This window comes from Callithrix jacchus, chromosome 2 (assembly GCF_049354715.1).
Source record: "Callithrix jacchus isolate 240 chromosome 2, calJac240_pri, whole genome shotgun sequence".
In the NCBI taxonomy this organism is placed as follows: domain Eukaryota; kingdom Metazoa; phylum Chordata; class Mammalia; order Primates; family Cebidae; genus Callithrix; species Callithrix jacchus.
Window position 1 is genome coordinate 200,682,863 of NC_133503.1, and position 16,680 is coordinate 200,699,542.

Below are 16,680 nucleotides of genomic sequence, written 5' to 3' on the forward strand. Positions count from 1 at the left end.
TATTATATTTTCAATAGGACTGTTTCAGTGTCCTTGAAATAATTATTCCCTGAGCATGCAGTTATTTTCTTTCCATGAGTCTGCCTATATTTCTTGGCAGTTTCTAAACTTTCTTAGGACTTTCATGATGCTGGTTCTCACGACACACCCGAATTATAATTCCCTCAGTTTTTAAGTTGTCAGAGGAAATTTCAAAATATAAAAAGTGTTACTGTATCTTCCTCATAACCATTAAGATAAAAAAGAGGTTTAAAAAATTCTGAATCTAGAAAAATTATAGAAAGGATCTGGAATATGAAAAACTCCAAATTTTCCTTGTTAATGCAAATAAAAGCATGGTGAGTCTAAAGTGAATGAGAGAGAGAGAGAGAGAGAGAGAGAGAGAGAGAGAGAGAGAGAGAGAGAGAGAGAGAGAAATGTGAACAGCTGCAAGAAACAGCTAAAAACCATGCTAACAATCCCCAGCTTGACTCTGACAATACCACGCAGGCAAAACAAATCCTAAATGTACTTGTCTGCATTATGCCAGTTGCAGAATAGCTTTAATATTGTCTTTTTTGGTAATAGAAGTTAAAAAATATGATCAAGTGTATACTCCTAGAATATGGATTTATATTACCCGATACACATGTTGTCCAAAATATTGCCACTTATTCTGGGTGGCATAAACTGTGAAACACAGTCAGTCGTTCCTAAATGTATTAAAATACCTTGAGTTAGAACTCGGAGAACGAACACTGAAAAGGAGGAAGCTGGAGGAACAGAGCCCCAGGAGACTGATGATCAAGATTCTGGCTGGGAAGATGGAAAGCCAGGATCTCTAGAGAATGAGGGAAGAGGCAGCCGCAGGGGGACCCCGGCCACAGGTGGGCCCTGGGGCAACAGGTCACTGGAAAATGAACTGGAGTAAAACCAACACAAGTACTGGTGTGATCCCACTCAAATAGTGTCCTAGGAATCAGAGGACAACAGAAAAAAAAGAGCTCTATTAATTAAATAAGTAATTAAAAAAGGAAGAAAGAAAAAGTGGGACACAAAGAAGGAAGGTCAGTGAAAGGCACTGAAGAGACCAGTTAAACACTGAAGGGTCCACAGAATCTAACAGAGTAGGGGAACTTCCCCTTGGTTCTCAGTTTGGAATAACCAGCTCCTGGTTTTCACTCCAAGAACATGTGAGTTACAAAGATTCAGAAGGTAGATATCTGGTTTCCTGGCCTGAGGACTTTGTGAGTGCTGCCAAGATATTTTTTTCTTCCCCCAAATCTGGTGGAATCTCCATGGAGACTATTTTATTGGTTCATGCAAACGTCTAAACTCATCTTACTGTGTACATTAAATATGTGTAGTTTTGTGTATTAATTTTTATCTCATTAAAGCTGTTACTTAAAAAAAAACTCTTTGCTTTTGTTGAAAGTATTAGTATTTGCCCCACTTTCTAATAATAGAAATATATTTCCTCTCCTGTTGAATTTCAAACTTTCCTGTCACAACTAGGTAGCTCCTTAGAATCAATACATTGATGTCCTTACCTCTGTTGTTCATTTTTAAATTTTATTTTCTTCTCCTCCTCATCTGACTTCCAGTTTTACTAGTACTCTTGTGATTCCTTGTGTGATCTTCTTCAAATTCTTAAGGTGGTTGTGTTTATTAGTGTTCCCCAAGAACATTCCCTTGAATTAAGAATAATTTTTATACTTTCTTTGATGAATCTCAAAAATACAATTTTGAAAAACATTGGGAATGAATTTAATTGAGAACTAAACGCAGCAGCCCATTCATTGCCCTTTAGTATTTTCAAGCATTAGTGTATTTTGAAAATAAGGAAACATTTTTGTGTGTCTTCTCTACTAGAATCAGTGAACTACTCTGAGTCGATGTGTTTGTTAAGAGCAAACACAGTCCTTCTGTGTGTCTAGCAAAGTACATGTCTGTCTAATGAATAAATATGTCCTCCGTCCTGAATAAGAGGGCCGAGGAAACAGTATTCCTCAGACAGCCAAGGTGCAAATCGGTGTGTCTCCCACCAGGAGCAAAAACATCAAGCTGCAGTCTGTCCCGGGTGCTGCCATTCAGTCTGAGCAGTTGTGTTCAGAACAGAAGGAAAGAAAGGGGTGTTGACTTTAGGCAGATCCGGCATGTAGCATCCGCTCAGAGCCCACGAATGCAGATCTGTTTCTCACAGGTCAGTCATCTTCAAGACACAAAAGCTGCTTTCTAAACACATACAGACTCTCATTCATCTTTTTAGTAGCTGAACCAAATTATTCTGTTAGCACTTAAAGATTAATAATAATAATAATAAAGGCTAGATTGCAACACAGTTGCTTTTCCTCTGCCAGCTACATTTATTGTCCTTGAGAAAAATGCAGGGAGATCAACTTCAGGGTCCAGAAGGCCTGGGTTCTACTCACAACTTGGCCACCAACCAGCTGGTCCCTCCAGGTTTCACTTACTTTTCTGCAATAGGATTTGGGGTTCATCATGTGGCACAGATGGCTCTCTGTCACCTGAGCACATGGGTGGAGGCCACTTCTTAGTGCCTCTTGCACTTCTGGGAGGTCATATGAGTTCCTCCAGGAACGCCGCCCTTGTCCCTCATACCCTCCTGTGCTCTCTATCCTCAGTCCCCACTGCTGCAGTGGGGGAACTAGGTCCTGGAAGAGAAAAGACCACTAGGTCCTGGAAGAGGAAAGCCTGGGTCTCTGAATGACTGTGTGAAGCAGAGACACGCCAATCCACACTGCACTGTAATGTCAGAAATAAAGTTTTGGCATAAGATTTAAACCGAACTTCAAACTTAAAGCCAAAGAGATTTGGAAAATAGGGTATAACCTAGCAGTTCTAAGAATGCTTTATAAAGTTCCTCATTTCTCTGAAATTTTCAAATCTACAAACTATTTTTTAAGGGTCAAATCCTGCCTCTCCAGTGTTTTATCTCTTAAATAAATCGGTGCTTAGAGAAAATTTCTAAAAATGCTATTGATGATTACAGAACATTAGAGCAACGTTAAGGTTTATATACACACATTTCTCCACCTAATGAGGAACGCATTTAGTAAAATGAAAGAAAGGGAGAGAAAAAAGAAAGAAAGAAAGAAAGGAAAAGAAAGAAAGAAAGAAGGAGAAATGAAGAAAAAGAAAAAAAAGCAAAGAGAAGGAAGAAAACCCAAAAAAGTTATGCTTAATTATTGTGTATAGAGATATGTCCATATCTGATCTTCTATTCACTTACTGAAGATTCCTAATTATAGAAGTGAGAATTGTAAAACTTCAGTGTCTTATGTCTCCCTTTCAGTCTCAAGACATTGATTCCTTTTGAAGCACAGCCTGAATCTGCTTGCACAGGATCTGGCTGACCAGGCAGTGAGCATCAGAGGCACCAAAAGATCAGACAAACAGCTTCAAGAGTTCTTACCTTAGAAATTTGTGTAGATACTGGCGGCTGCAGGGTGACCAGGAGAAGACTCCATTGCGTCCTGCCAACGTGGGGGACATGATGTTACCCTCAGACTTTTTGCACATGTTTCCTTCTCCATCATGAATCATGCCAAAGCTATATGAAAGAGAGAAAGAGAGAAGATGGGAGGAGAGGGTTCTTTCAGAATAAAAATAGTTTAAATTATCTAATACACTCTGACAATTACAAGTCAAGACTGAGACTCCCTTACCCCTGCATGCTAAGCAGGCAAAAACAAAAGCCACAGCAGCTAATCGGTTGAGAATATTCACATGTTCACAGACAGTTTCTGCAGAATGAACCATCCACCAAATTGCTTGAAAGTGTACACCAATATCAAAGCAGAGTAAATGTCCAGATGCCTGCATTTCAAATGGGGTGGAGGTGAGGAAGGAGACCCAGGCATCTGGGATTCCCTCCCCCTCTGCCATCCACTGTGCAGCTCAGTAGAAGAGAGAGCAGGCCAGCTGGCGCCTCCTGAATTTCTTTCCTGAAAATAACACGCTTGGTCTTGGGGAAACTCTCTGGAAGACACTATTTTTACTTAAAACAAGATCAAACCAGAGACCTTTTCACATGTGAGTCCTAAACTGTAAACCGGAACCCTTTCATATGTGATTCCTAAAGCTAAAACCCTAAGATTCTTCCACGTGTAACATCTAAAGTATAAGCCTATTTAAAGGCAGAACCTTCCTTTGTTAAATGAGCTGGGCTTTCGACAAATTACCGCCTGGTCTCCCAGCCGTATAAACTCCTCCTTCCTTTATTTGGTGTTCTAGAGATCCGTTTCCCACGGCTGCTCCCACTACAGAGGGGCTTGGGATCTTCTTGATTAGGCTAACATTGCTCTACGTTGCTTCTTTTTCTCCGCACTCTTTTCTGCTCAGCAGGATTGTTAGACTTTCCAGGGGTGTTCATTAGAAATACAGACGCCAGACTTCTACCCAGGAATGGTTGACTCGGAAGAAAGAGATCCTGGCATCGGAGCTTTCCAAACAAGCTCTCCTGGTGAGTTGGACGCTCACTGCAATTTGGGAACTACAAAGAGCTACTGCACCTCATGGTGGCCTGACGTTCTGTCCCTACTCCACCTGGGGATGTTCCGTCTCGAAATATTGGGCCTGAGCTGCTGGAGGCTGTGTTGGGCGGGCAGTGCTTGGCCTGAATCCCTCTGTCTTTTTGGAGAGAGTAGTTCCACAGACACCCAATAGGTGACTATGGATGCATGTACTTGTGGGTGTCATTTGAAGTGGCACAGGTTACTTTCATGTGAAAACCACACCACTTTGGAGAGCCATACCCGGCTCAGAGTACAGGGACATCTCAGGCTACAGCAGCTATGGGAACCCTCACTAGGAGCCATCAGAGGTGTTCAGATCCCACGATGCCAATCACCAGTCCCTTAATCACACCTGTGGCGACTGCAGCCCTGCACCTGTGAGAATCACCTTTTCCAGGGCTACTGCCTCCCTCACCAGCAAGTCTGCCTCTTCTTCTTAACCTGTGAGAGCTTTGCTGTAGGAGAGCCTTGAGTGCTCTCAAGGCTCATTTCAATGATTCCATTTTTAATTATCCCAGGAGAACACAACATACTTCCTCAGGAACTCTTATGGCTCTGAAGACCTCTCATTAAGGTAAATATACTCTCGAAGAGGCAATCCACTATTGCCATTAATGTCTGGCACCCACTCATTGTATGTATTCCCTGAGCACAGGGCCCCAAATGGTGAGATGCAGAGAAAAGGGGGAAGGCAAGAGAGAGAGAAAGCAAAGAAGGACATGGTGGTTTCTAGATATGGTGGACTAGAATTCTGCTGCCAAGAATTCCCTGAAGAATGGACAGAAGGCAGCAGGGACAGGAAGACACCAACACAGGGGAAAGTCAGCTCCAAAAGCTGATGTGGGGTGGAGGGACTTGGGATCGTCTTGATCCTAAGAGGAATGACAATCCCAAGAGAATCTGTACTTGTTGCCTAGGCTGACACATTGTCTAGTTAACTGCTTTGCTTAGAGCTATTTAGTAGCTAATTACTAGTAAATACAGTAATTAATGTTGATAAGCCCTCACCATTTTACAGCCATTATGGCAGGCTTATAGCCTATATTCTAATTTAAAACTCAACACAGCTCTATGAGGTAGCTTTAATATAAAGGCAGCAATGCCGAGGGCTGGAGAGCCGCTGCATCCCGGGCTGCAGAGTCAAGTCCACAACCTGGTCACTTTGATGTCGGAGTCTAGGCAGGGTTTGTGTAACTGTGTAACCTGAATGGGATTGAAGGCTGCATCCAAGGACATTGGCCGTGCGAATACTGCTGAATTTCTGCAAAAGTCCTGGTCAGTACCAAGGGTGATGTGGATCTAGTCATTTTAGCCTCCGCCCGTTCTCTGAAGTTCTATTAAAAGCAACTAATCAAAGCCAGGGTCACCATATGGCAGAGGAAATGTGTCATGGTTGTGAAAAAGATTCAGGCTGAAATCCCAAATGGGAGGGACGGTGCCTTAGGGAGTAAAGGAGGAACACAAAATACCAAACTACACTCCCCTGGCTGGCCCTCGAGCTGCTAATGAGGAAGACACATTATGGTCCAGAAATTGACCCCGATATGTTTGCTACCACTTCTGCTTACATTCCTAAGGAATTCAAAGTCCACAGTGTCCCCAGCCATGGGAAATCTTGGTCTTAACACTTTTACATTTAAAGTATTTTCAGTGATTTTTTTTTTTTCTAGTGTCAAGTCTCAAACTCTGAGAGGCATCAACCTTTGAGAGAAACACAGCACAATGTAGCTACCCCAGCCTGCAGTGTTATTGTTCTAATTTTGTAGGTTGAGGTTTAGGATCTGGCATTTGGGTGTATTCTAACACATTTCCAGGTGATTCTGATGCCCACAAAAATCTCAGCCCCAGTATTTCCCGATTTGTTTCTCCAACCACTATCATGCTCGCATTTGTGATGTAATGAATGCCGGTAGATCAGCGTAAAAGTAGCACGCGGTGGTTACATTTAATACCAACATTCATAACGTCACAGAAGAATGAATAGAATACATTTTGAAGATAAGGTTGCTATTTGGCAACCAAGAAGTATAACTGCTATTCAAATTATGCATACCAGAGGCTGTATCCGGCTCCTGTGCACCATGGTACTTTAAAGTGGTGGTCATCGCATTTGCTAAAATCATAAATATATTTTATCTTTTTCTGTTTACTAGCTTGTAAGTTTCTAAAAGACAGAGACTCCTCTTATCTATGCTCACAGCCCCATTGCTAGTGGACTAGACAGTACATAACAGGTTTCTATTCATGTTTGTTGAGTGAAGAAGGGACAACATTTCCTGACATAACACTAACTCAAATACCCAGATATAAACCTAATTTCAGATTAAATTGAATTTGGGAATTATATTTCAGTGTCATGCTTTTACTGTCTGCTACAATATTTTTGAGTGATTCAATTACTATTGGGGAGTATTTGTGTATTACTGATGATATAGTGAGAATGATGGAGAACCAGCCAAGTGTTTGTAGAAGCTGTGTTACTTATTTCAGGCCATTCAGACAGTAGTGGCTAAGGACATGAGAACCATGAGCCAATGTTATCTGGTTGCCACACTCTACCCTTGGCATAATGATGGTGACCACACGTAGGACTAAGCAGCTCAGAGCCCTGACGCAGGCTTCATGCAGGCATCTGGAGCAGCACAGCTCATCTGCTATGACATGCAGAAGGCTGAGCTGAAGATAGCAGTTGCAGGGAACCGAGGGACTTGGGCAGGGTAGATAATGGGAGAGGGCATGGGCTGTGGAGGTGCAGGGACCTCATACGGGGTATTGGCTCCATCATTCACAACTGCTTGATATTGAGCAAGTTACCTGACCCCTCCCCCCACCAAGCCTCAGTTTCCTCAGCTATAAAATGGGATAGTAAGGCCTTTCTTATAAACTCTGCAGAATACCTGGGACTGTGCACATCACGAAGGAAAGTTCAAAACTTCTATTCCCGGCCGGGCGCAGTGGCTCACACCTGTAATCCCGGAACTTTGGGAGGCCGAGGCGGGTGGATCACGAGATCAAGAGATCAAGACCATCCTGGTCAACATGGTGAAACCCCGTCTCTACTAAAAATACAAAAAATTGGCTGGGCATGGTGGCGCGTGCCTGTGATCCCCGCTACTCGGGAGGCTGAGGCAGGAGAATTGCCTGAACCCGGGAGGCGGAGGTTGCGGTGAGCCGAGATCGCGCCATTGCACTCCAGCCTGGGTAACAAGAGCGAAACTCAGTCTCAAAAAAAAACCAAAAAAAACTTCTATTCCCTCTATGATCCAAACATGGTCTTGGTCAAATCACATGACACCTAAGTGTCGTTCATGGTAGCTATGCATGTGTATGGGAAGGTCTGGCCAAATATCAATGGATTTCAAATACTCATTGGACACAGAAACAGACAAGAAATCCTAAGAGGAATGACAACAACTAAAATTGGTAAGAGCTGATGCTCTGACCTACAGCTCCCCAGAGAGCAGCCTGATGATCTCCAGTCCTGATGACGGTTAGAGGGGCTGGCTTTCTCCAATGTTCTTCAAGTCTCTAAAAATCACCACGTGCCTCCCTGATGCACTAGAAGAGGCCCAGACTGGTGACAAGCACAGCCACAAATTAGGTGGATGCACATGTCATCATCTAATACTGAAAAGGGCCTCGCCAGTGACCGGTTGAGCTGAATGGTATTGGTGTTATCAAGCTTACGAGTAGTGACACCACCATTGCTGCTTGCTGTTTCTTTTTTTTTCTTTCTTTTTAACATGGAGTCTCACTCTGTTACCCAAGCTGGAGTGTGGAGGTGTGATCTCGGCTCACTGCAACCTCTGTTTCCCAGGTTCAAGCAAGCTGAGATTACAGGTGCCTGCCACCACGCCTGGCTAATTTTTGTATTTTTATTACAGATTGGATTTCACTGTCTTGGACAGGCTGGTCTTGAACTCCTGATTTTGTGATCCACCGGTCTTGGCCTCAAAAAGTGCTGAGATTACACGTGTGAGCCACCGCGCCTGGCCCAATGCTGCTTCTTCTATGAAGACCTCCCTGATTGTCCCTGTGTGGGCTCCTGTAATACCAACAGCTCTCAATACGTGATCTCTTGCATGGCATATCTATGTATTCTTTTCTCTTAAACTGTCGAAGGTCACAGATCACTGTTCTTTTTGTAGACTCCTACACAGTGCTTTGTTGTCAGAATGCAAACCGTGTCCGATGACTGGGACCATAAACTTTGGAAAATGCAAGAGAAAGACTGACAAATAATGAACTTTTGAACACAGTTAGTACATTTGTTTTAATAGCACCTCAGTGGTCTCAAATGATGATGCACCTTAGCTATTTATGCCTATTTTATATAAGTGGAATGCAGCTCAAATAATTCAACCTAAATTACACCTGCATATACGAGCTACGGAGCATATAGTGCTCTATTGGTTTTGCAGATGGGAAACCTAGGTAAGAGCTAGGTTTGCAAGGGGACACTCCCTGGTCACTGTCAGGCTGTGGTAGCACTGTGCTGATCTGGAATCGGAATCCCAGAGCCCTACCCATCAAAGGACATGACTTCCCTTAGCAAATGGGAATTTTTCAGATGAATTCATGCACAGATGACATATCCTCCCAAATGCGGTTCAGCCCGTGCTATATCCGTGCCAATACTTCAGCACCTGCATTAGCAAACCACACATCCTGTGTCAAGTGATTTAACGTAACTGGGAAACTCTCTTTGTACCACCGGCTTAATACAAATCTTGATTCAATCCCATATACTACAGGAGAATACATATCTCAGTTCTGGTTCTAGTCTCCCCTCTTCGCTTTCCAATACAAATCCAAACACCTGTTCTTAGTAATTTCTATTTTTAGGTCACATTCCCCAGCATAAACTGCATGATATTTTGAGATTAAAAAAATGAAATTTAGGAGGAGAAACTGGATGGACACTAACTGAAATCTTTATTTGCATAAACAGTTAAAAACCTATGGCTTGAGGGCATGGGAAAGTAGTCCTTCACCACAAATAATGTCCTGGGAAGGTAAACGGAAGTGGAAAAGTAAAATTTCCCTTTGAAGCAGGATGTTTTACATGTTTCCTATAGTAAAAGTCATAATAGATATAGAATCGCTTTTTAATTTTTGAAGTACAGAACATAAAACGTTGACTCTGCTTGGAGCTCATTGTGCATCAGATGTATTATTCCTTCCTCCAAAAATAATACTCACTAAATAAATGAACTGAACAAATGTGTTTGTCTTCAGTTTAGTTTAACTAAGATTCATGGAGTTTTATCACTGAGTCTCACACCTCACAGCCTTTCTCATTTGAAATGGTGGTCGCAGCTGACAGTTCATGTGAAATGCTCACTCCTCACCTGTCACTTGCTCACGCCCTGAACTACTCATTCTCCTCGCTCCATTCATACACATTTGCTGAATACTTCACATAGTCTCCCCTGAGTAAGTGAAGGCAACAGAAGGGACTGTCCTGAGTGGTCTCCATGGTTTGAGCTGTATGTGAAATTGTTCGGTGAATTTTACAAAAAGTGCTCCACAAAGAGCAGATACTGCCATTAACATGACCATTACTACTATTAGTATTATTGCCAATCATTTTGGCATTTAGCACATGATAAATACCTACGTTTCCTATTTTCTCCACATGGTCAGAAGCTTTTTCACTGACTATCTCCAGGTTCTCTGTCTCAGAGAATGTGAAGTCAGGTGTTCAAGAAAGATCTGACACTTTCTGGCAGTTGATCCTAGTAGCAACGGGACTCTCCTTCATCCACATGCAGGGCTTATTTTTATTTTGTTGATACAGGGTCTCATTCTGCTACCCAGGCTGGAATGCAGTGGTGCAATCTCAGCTGACTGCAGCCTCGACTTCCTGGGTTCAGGTGATTCTCCCACCTCAATGTCTCAAGTAGCTGGGACTACAGGTGCACACCACAATGACCAGCTAATTTTTTAAATTTATTGTAGAAATGGGATCTTACTATGTTGCCTAGGCTGGTCTTGAACTCCTGGACTCAAGTGATCCTCCCACCACGGACTCCCAAAGTGCTGGGTTTACAGGCATGAGCCACCATGCCCAACTGAGCTTCTTTCCTTATTCACATCTGCCTTCGGACTTTCCAGAAACAAACAACAAATAAACAAAAAGCCAGTTTTTTCTTGTTTGGAGAAAATCTTTTTCCAACTACACCCAATTTGGGTGAGGAGAGAAAATAGTAAGAATTGACTTCTAAGAAAAATAAATGCCAACACTGATACTTGTTTGACGCTGAAGACCGACTGAGGGCCTCGTGCTGGATGCATCGAGTTTAACTTAGTTAAACTCACCACCTGCGACGGCTGGTGCTGCCAATGCCCATATCTCAACTGCTGATCGAACATTCACTGGCTCGGCCCTCAGTGACTTAAATATTTCTTGCCTTGATTGTTTAATTAAATTCAGGTATGGTTCAGAGGACAGCAAGGGCCTCATGTTGTTACAATAATGAGAGTTTTTGAAGTTTTAACTCTAGAAGACTATTAAAAATACAACTATGATTCAACTGAAAGCTTTATAAAGGGAAGGTGTAATTGTCTAGGCAATGAAATAGTCAATCATTACCTGCAATGATGAAGGATCAGTAACAGGATATGAAGCCTCATTTTTCAGGTCATCAGTTCACACACAGCCAAAGCATGCAGAACCTTCGTGGAATTCCATTAAACACAAGCACATGGATATACACACGTACACACACACACACACACACACACTGCTTTGAACAGGTCTGAGACCTCAGTCTGTTTTCCAATAACGGAGAAGTCAGCTTTGTAAAATCACAAATCATAAACACTTGTCTTGGTTTTCCTTTGGCCAATAAAATCAGGTTGAAAATTAAAAAAAAATAAAATATCACAATTCCTGGTTGTACATTTTTCTAGGAGAAATCTCAAGTATTGTTTCAGCATAGCAAGTCAATATTTGCATTCCTTCTGGTGGTTCTGGGATTAATTACGGTGATTGCAGGAAGTCCCCAGCTGCTTGGACAGCAAGTAGGCTCTTGAAATTTTTGTTTAATAGACAGTACTACAAAGTAAAGCAGCTCACAGCATTGTTAGCGTCAGAAATTGAATTACAAATAATAGTTTCCACACACAATTGCTAGAAATTGTCCAGTATACACACACACACACACACACACACACACACACACACAAGAACACAAATGTGAGGGTAACAACAGGAAGCAATGGGAGGATTGACACGGTACCTCATCATTTACAGCAGCTGACCATGGAATGAGGTACTGTCATCGTCAATCTCAGGCCCAGGTGTGTACAGGAGTGTCAGAGAAACCCCAGGGATTTGGACGCATGCACATTGTTGTGGTTTTGAAATGTGCATAGCCTGAGCAACACGGCAAAACCCCGTCTTTCCAAAAATTACAAAAACTGACCAAGCATAGTGGCGTGTGCTTGTAGTCCCAGCTACTTAGGAGGTTGAGGTGAGAGGATCGCTTGAGCTAGGAGGCAGACATTGCAGTGAGCTGAGGTCATGCTGCTAAACTCCAGCCTAATTGACAGAGTGAGCCTCTCTCAAAGTAAATAAATAAATAAAAGTAAAATCTGCATGATGGGGCATATAGAAACAAAGTCCTAAGTGACAGCATTTTATAACTATTAATGGCATTCTCATTGGATATATGTGAATCCCCTTCATGAAAATCATCCAGTAAGGAAAAAATTTGGGGTGCCACATTCCCATGGAGATGCACTTACTTGTGTCCAGACTCATGGGCAATGGTGAAGGCCAGTCCAAGACCTGTATCTTCATTAATCGTGCAGCTGCGATATTTACTACACATTCCACTTATGGGAGCAAATCCTATGAGACACAAAGATCAAAAGAATATATAGCAGTGTTGTAATAAAAGAAAGCATGGTATATATATATATATATTTTTTTTCTGCCCCTTAGTGAAATTTAGTTCTTATGTTCATATGGGGAAATATGAAATGGGAAACAGACAATCACAAGAAGGGCACTTAATCAAGTGGGAGAAGGAATTCTAATCCAGGGAGCCCAAGGACTCTCTGTATTGTGGAACCCAATTCATGGTTCCTGGTACAAGCTCTAACTGGGGCAAAATAGAAAAGGGAATCTATTGCAAATGGAGGAAGGTTCTTTGCGTTATTCTAAATAGCTATGTTCCCAAAAGACCAAGTGGAGAAGTGCTGTGGAGAATGGGTGTGTTGGGAGGTCCTCAAGACCACTGTTAGCTTTAATGATCCACATTTGTCATACTCACAGTTATTATTTAATATGGCAAAAGGATACAGGGCAAAATCAGCAAAGGGAAAACACATGGGCAGAAGTTAGGGGGAGACAGGCATACACATCTAAGAGTCCTTTCCCAGTGGAGTCTCAAAGGATGTGCTTTCTTCCCAGCAATGAGTCATGACAACGAAGGTGAATGTTGCCCACCCGGGACACTCATTAGACACTCAGTGTCCAGGTCACATAGGCACCCACTGCCCAAAGTGTACCAAAATTCCAGACCCTCAGAAGGAAACCACATTATTTGTACACACAATTTAGGCACAGTGAGCCGCTCGTAGGAGGTCGGGTGGTGGGAAGCATCCTACAACCTGAGCTCTCAGAGGCCAGCCAAGCACAGCCTGGTAAGCAGGCCTGCCTAAGGACACACAGCCAGGACACCACATTAACCCCTTTTTTCACAGCAACACTAACTGCTATTAAAGTGGGTCTTATCTGAGAGTTTTTATAAATAAAAACCCTTCCTCCCTGAGAACTTGGGAAGAAACGGCAAGTTAGAAGAAATATTCAGGAGAGCCCTGGTCAGTAGCACAGTGTTTTACACGGACCGTCTGGAAAAATGCTTCAGTTCTGCATGTGAGTCACACCCAGCCCTGTAAATGTCTGAGACATTTCTAAGATTGAGATGTAGAGAGAGGAGTAAAGATCAGGAAATATAATATGGTCGTAGCATCTCCAGAAATACTCATCAATGTACTCTTTTCACTATTGAATGAGAAATCCCTCCATCTATCCGCCCCATTCTCACAAACGGTAGAAGACATGGAAAGAATTACTCATTATGTTCAAAGAGATGGGAATTCTGGAATCTGTGAGTGACATTTCCTTGTTCAGTAATCACTCCTGATGAATACAAGCATACCTCTGTTTGGCTAAAGTCTATGCAGGGAAGTGAGTGTACTGTTTACACCTGCACTAAGAAGCTGCTACTGCCTGTTAACAGGGAACAAGGGCAAAGTTACTCGATACTCAGTGCCACCGCCAGGGGTGTACATGCCACACGTGGGCCTCACACTCTGCTGGAGGGTCTCACCCAAAGTGTCGCAGGGCTCATTCTTCCAGGAACATATATCCAGACCAGTCAGTAAGATGGCATGGTCATGACGAGTCCCGTCTTTCCCCATCAATCCAGACTGCCACTGACAGAAGCTACTTAACGTGTGGTCTGCGTGGTGACTTATCACCAGCCCCGGCTGTGCAAGAGACGAGGACCAAAGACCCCGGTATAATGGAGAGAAAACATGTTATAACAATGCATTGTCATCACAGCAAACTCTCATCGACCTGAATTCCAAATACATGGATGGATCTGGATGGCATATGAACTAGTGCATCTATTTTATGTATTATATAGAACCTGCACAGAGCCACTGTAGGCATTCATGGACATTTCTCTAGTTCCATACATAAACAATTAAAATGTATCAGTCCGATTCTGAGTGCGTGTTCAGAGCCCCGAGAAAGATAACTTCTGTGCATGATTTTTTTTTGTGTTCAAAATCTTTGAGAAACACTTTTCGAAATTAAATAAAGTCACAGAATTATGTATACATGGTTTTGCACATACATTTAGAAAAACACATCTAGACAGGGATATGTTTATGTTTATCTCACAACCAAGTTAAGCAAGTGAGATTTCCAATAAATAAGTCTTTTAATGCATATCATTACAGTCTTAAAATGCCCTTTCTGCAAAGGCAGTATGTTTCTGAGAGGAGGTAGGTCAATTGGTAACGCTTTGTTTCTGGAAAATAAACTGCAACTATAAAGGGAAACTGCAAACCATATTCAACCTCCTCTATCTATATCAAGTTCTGATAACGCAACAGTGAAATTACAGAGTATAAAACACTGGAACTCTTGGGAACCAAAGAATCTGAGATGCAGGAGGAACATGCATCAGACCAGGCTGCACCAAGTTATTTGAACCTTATTCACAGACATGCTCTATTTTCACAAGGCTGGGCAGACAACAACAGGTTGTCAACTTCAGGACGCTAGCTTGTGTAAAGCTTACACTGTCAGAATGTCATATTGACATTTTTGTATCTCAGTTACTGAATATGTTTTCTCCTGAAAAGTTTATTTTGATTCTCCAGACAGTCAAATATACTGAAGCTAAATGCTACACATAAACATGGGGGCATGCTTGACGATCTTTAGCAGGTGATTTCCAGGAAAACTGCATTAATTAAAGTCAACAGGTGTATGATCAAGCGATAGCCTCGCTTATTCTTTGCAGCTTGGATGAATTCCAAGGTGAAAATGTTTTAATACAAGAAATAATTAACCTGTCACCTGAGAAGCCCGGCGAGTTCAGCAACCCCCTCCCCAACTGCAACCTCACACAAAAGACAACAAGGTGGTATCTTTCCTGACTAGTCAGACTGGAATAGCGCTGCCTACACATTCCCCGACTGCACAGAGAAAGAGCAGCATCCCAGAACCTTACCAACAAAGCATCTTAGATCTTATGAATAACCTCAGGTTTCATCTAAACATTTCTTTGTTTTATAAATTAAAAAACTGTGGCTAACGGGAGACTCTGAAAAATGTGAGCAAGGGTGGAGCTGAGGCTGAGCACCTGGCTCCTGCCTAGCACCCACTCTCCTTTGCCCAGTTAATGATTAGCGTGGGGGAAAATAGAAGTGAGAGCCTTTTGTGCCTAAAATGCCTCCCCATCACTTATGTCACGAGGTGTTCATAACCGTGAATGAACCACCTCTATGCATTTACAGGGAGGTCCCAAATGGGGGCAAAGAATCTTTAACCCACTGCTACCAAGATCTGCGTCATCCATGTTTTTTCACACAGTGAGAGAAATGCACTTGACAGTCTGAAGAAATCTTAATAAAAATAAACATCCCAGGCTGCAGGTGGTGAGGGTTAAGAGCTGGGAGATAACAGAATAAAGCAATGTCGGGCCACACAGTGCAATGTAGGGACACACAGTACAATGTATCTTCATGGCCACAGAACATTTTTACTCGTCTAGCAAGAATCAGAAAGGGCTCCTTCCCACTGACACCCTAAAAGCTCATGATGGCTGAAGAGACAGTTCGTGCTATGTATTCACAGGCTGAATGTGTGCCCCACCTGTATGTCACAGGCTGCTTTTAAATGCCATTGTCTTACAAGCCAATTAAAGGAGAATTTCTCACCACTTCTGCACACACACAAAACCCACAAAAAATAATTTAAAAAAAAGTTAAAAGAATTGAAAAGACATTCATTTGCAGTGGACACAAAATATTAAATACTGTTTATCCTCGAGAGAGAAGAACCCAGAGAACAATTATATTAAAGAAGGAAGCATTCTTTTGCATTTATTCTTCTGGGAATAGAAAGAGTAGATAAATTCAAAGATAATCTACCTGTTCGTCTTCTAGAAGAATAAGACCTACAATTGCAATGTTGATGTTTCCTCCTATTGTTCCATCTTTAAATAAAGCAGATACCTGAAAAACATGGGAAATCCATGTCAGCCCCATCAGTGGCATTTCCCCTCTACCTACTAGCGGGTCTAGAATCCAACGCCCTTGTTCTTCAGTGACAGAGCAATGTTAATCTTCTTGTATTGCTAGGCAGAGAGATATGTTCATCATATCGCTGTAAACAGCTCAAGTTTTGGGTGGAAATGAGGTCCATGTCTTCCTGTCAAACACACATGAAAGGACCATGAGACCTGTGGGTTGGCCAGCGTTCTTCTTGGAATATCAAGAGGATTTTTAAGCTAATCATGATGACGACAGAAACCAGGCACTTCTCAAGCTCTCTTGGGATTCCAAGAGGATACAAGAGAGTGAAAGAAAAAATTGTGGTAACAAGAAGATGAGAGAAAGACACAAATAT

At 42.3% G+C, this 16,680-nt stretch overlaps 1 protein-coding gene across 2 annotated transcripts in view; it reads right to left on the bottom strand.

Annotated features, from left to right (window-relative positions):
• ADAMTS16 (ADAM metallopeptidase with thrombospondin type 1 motif 16) overlaps window positions 1-16,680 on the bottom strand; it is a 182,825-nt gene that overhangs the window by 112,507 nt on the left and 53,638 nt on the right. For both annotated transcript variants that reach the window (XM_035291797.3, XM_017970002.4), the window contains 4 exons: window positions 16,203-16,286; window positions 13,862-14,021; window positions 12,270-12,375; window positions 3,416-3,553 (listed from right to left, as the gene is read on the bottom strand). In XM_035291797.3, coding sequence (XP_035147688.3) covers window positions 3,416-3,553; window positions 12,270-12,375; window positions 13,862-14,021; window positions 16,203-16,286 — 488 coding nt within the window. The remainder of the gene's footprint in view (window positions 1-3,415; window positions 3,554-12,269; window positions 12,376-13,861; window positions 14,022-16,202; window positions 16,287-16,680) is intronic.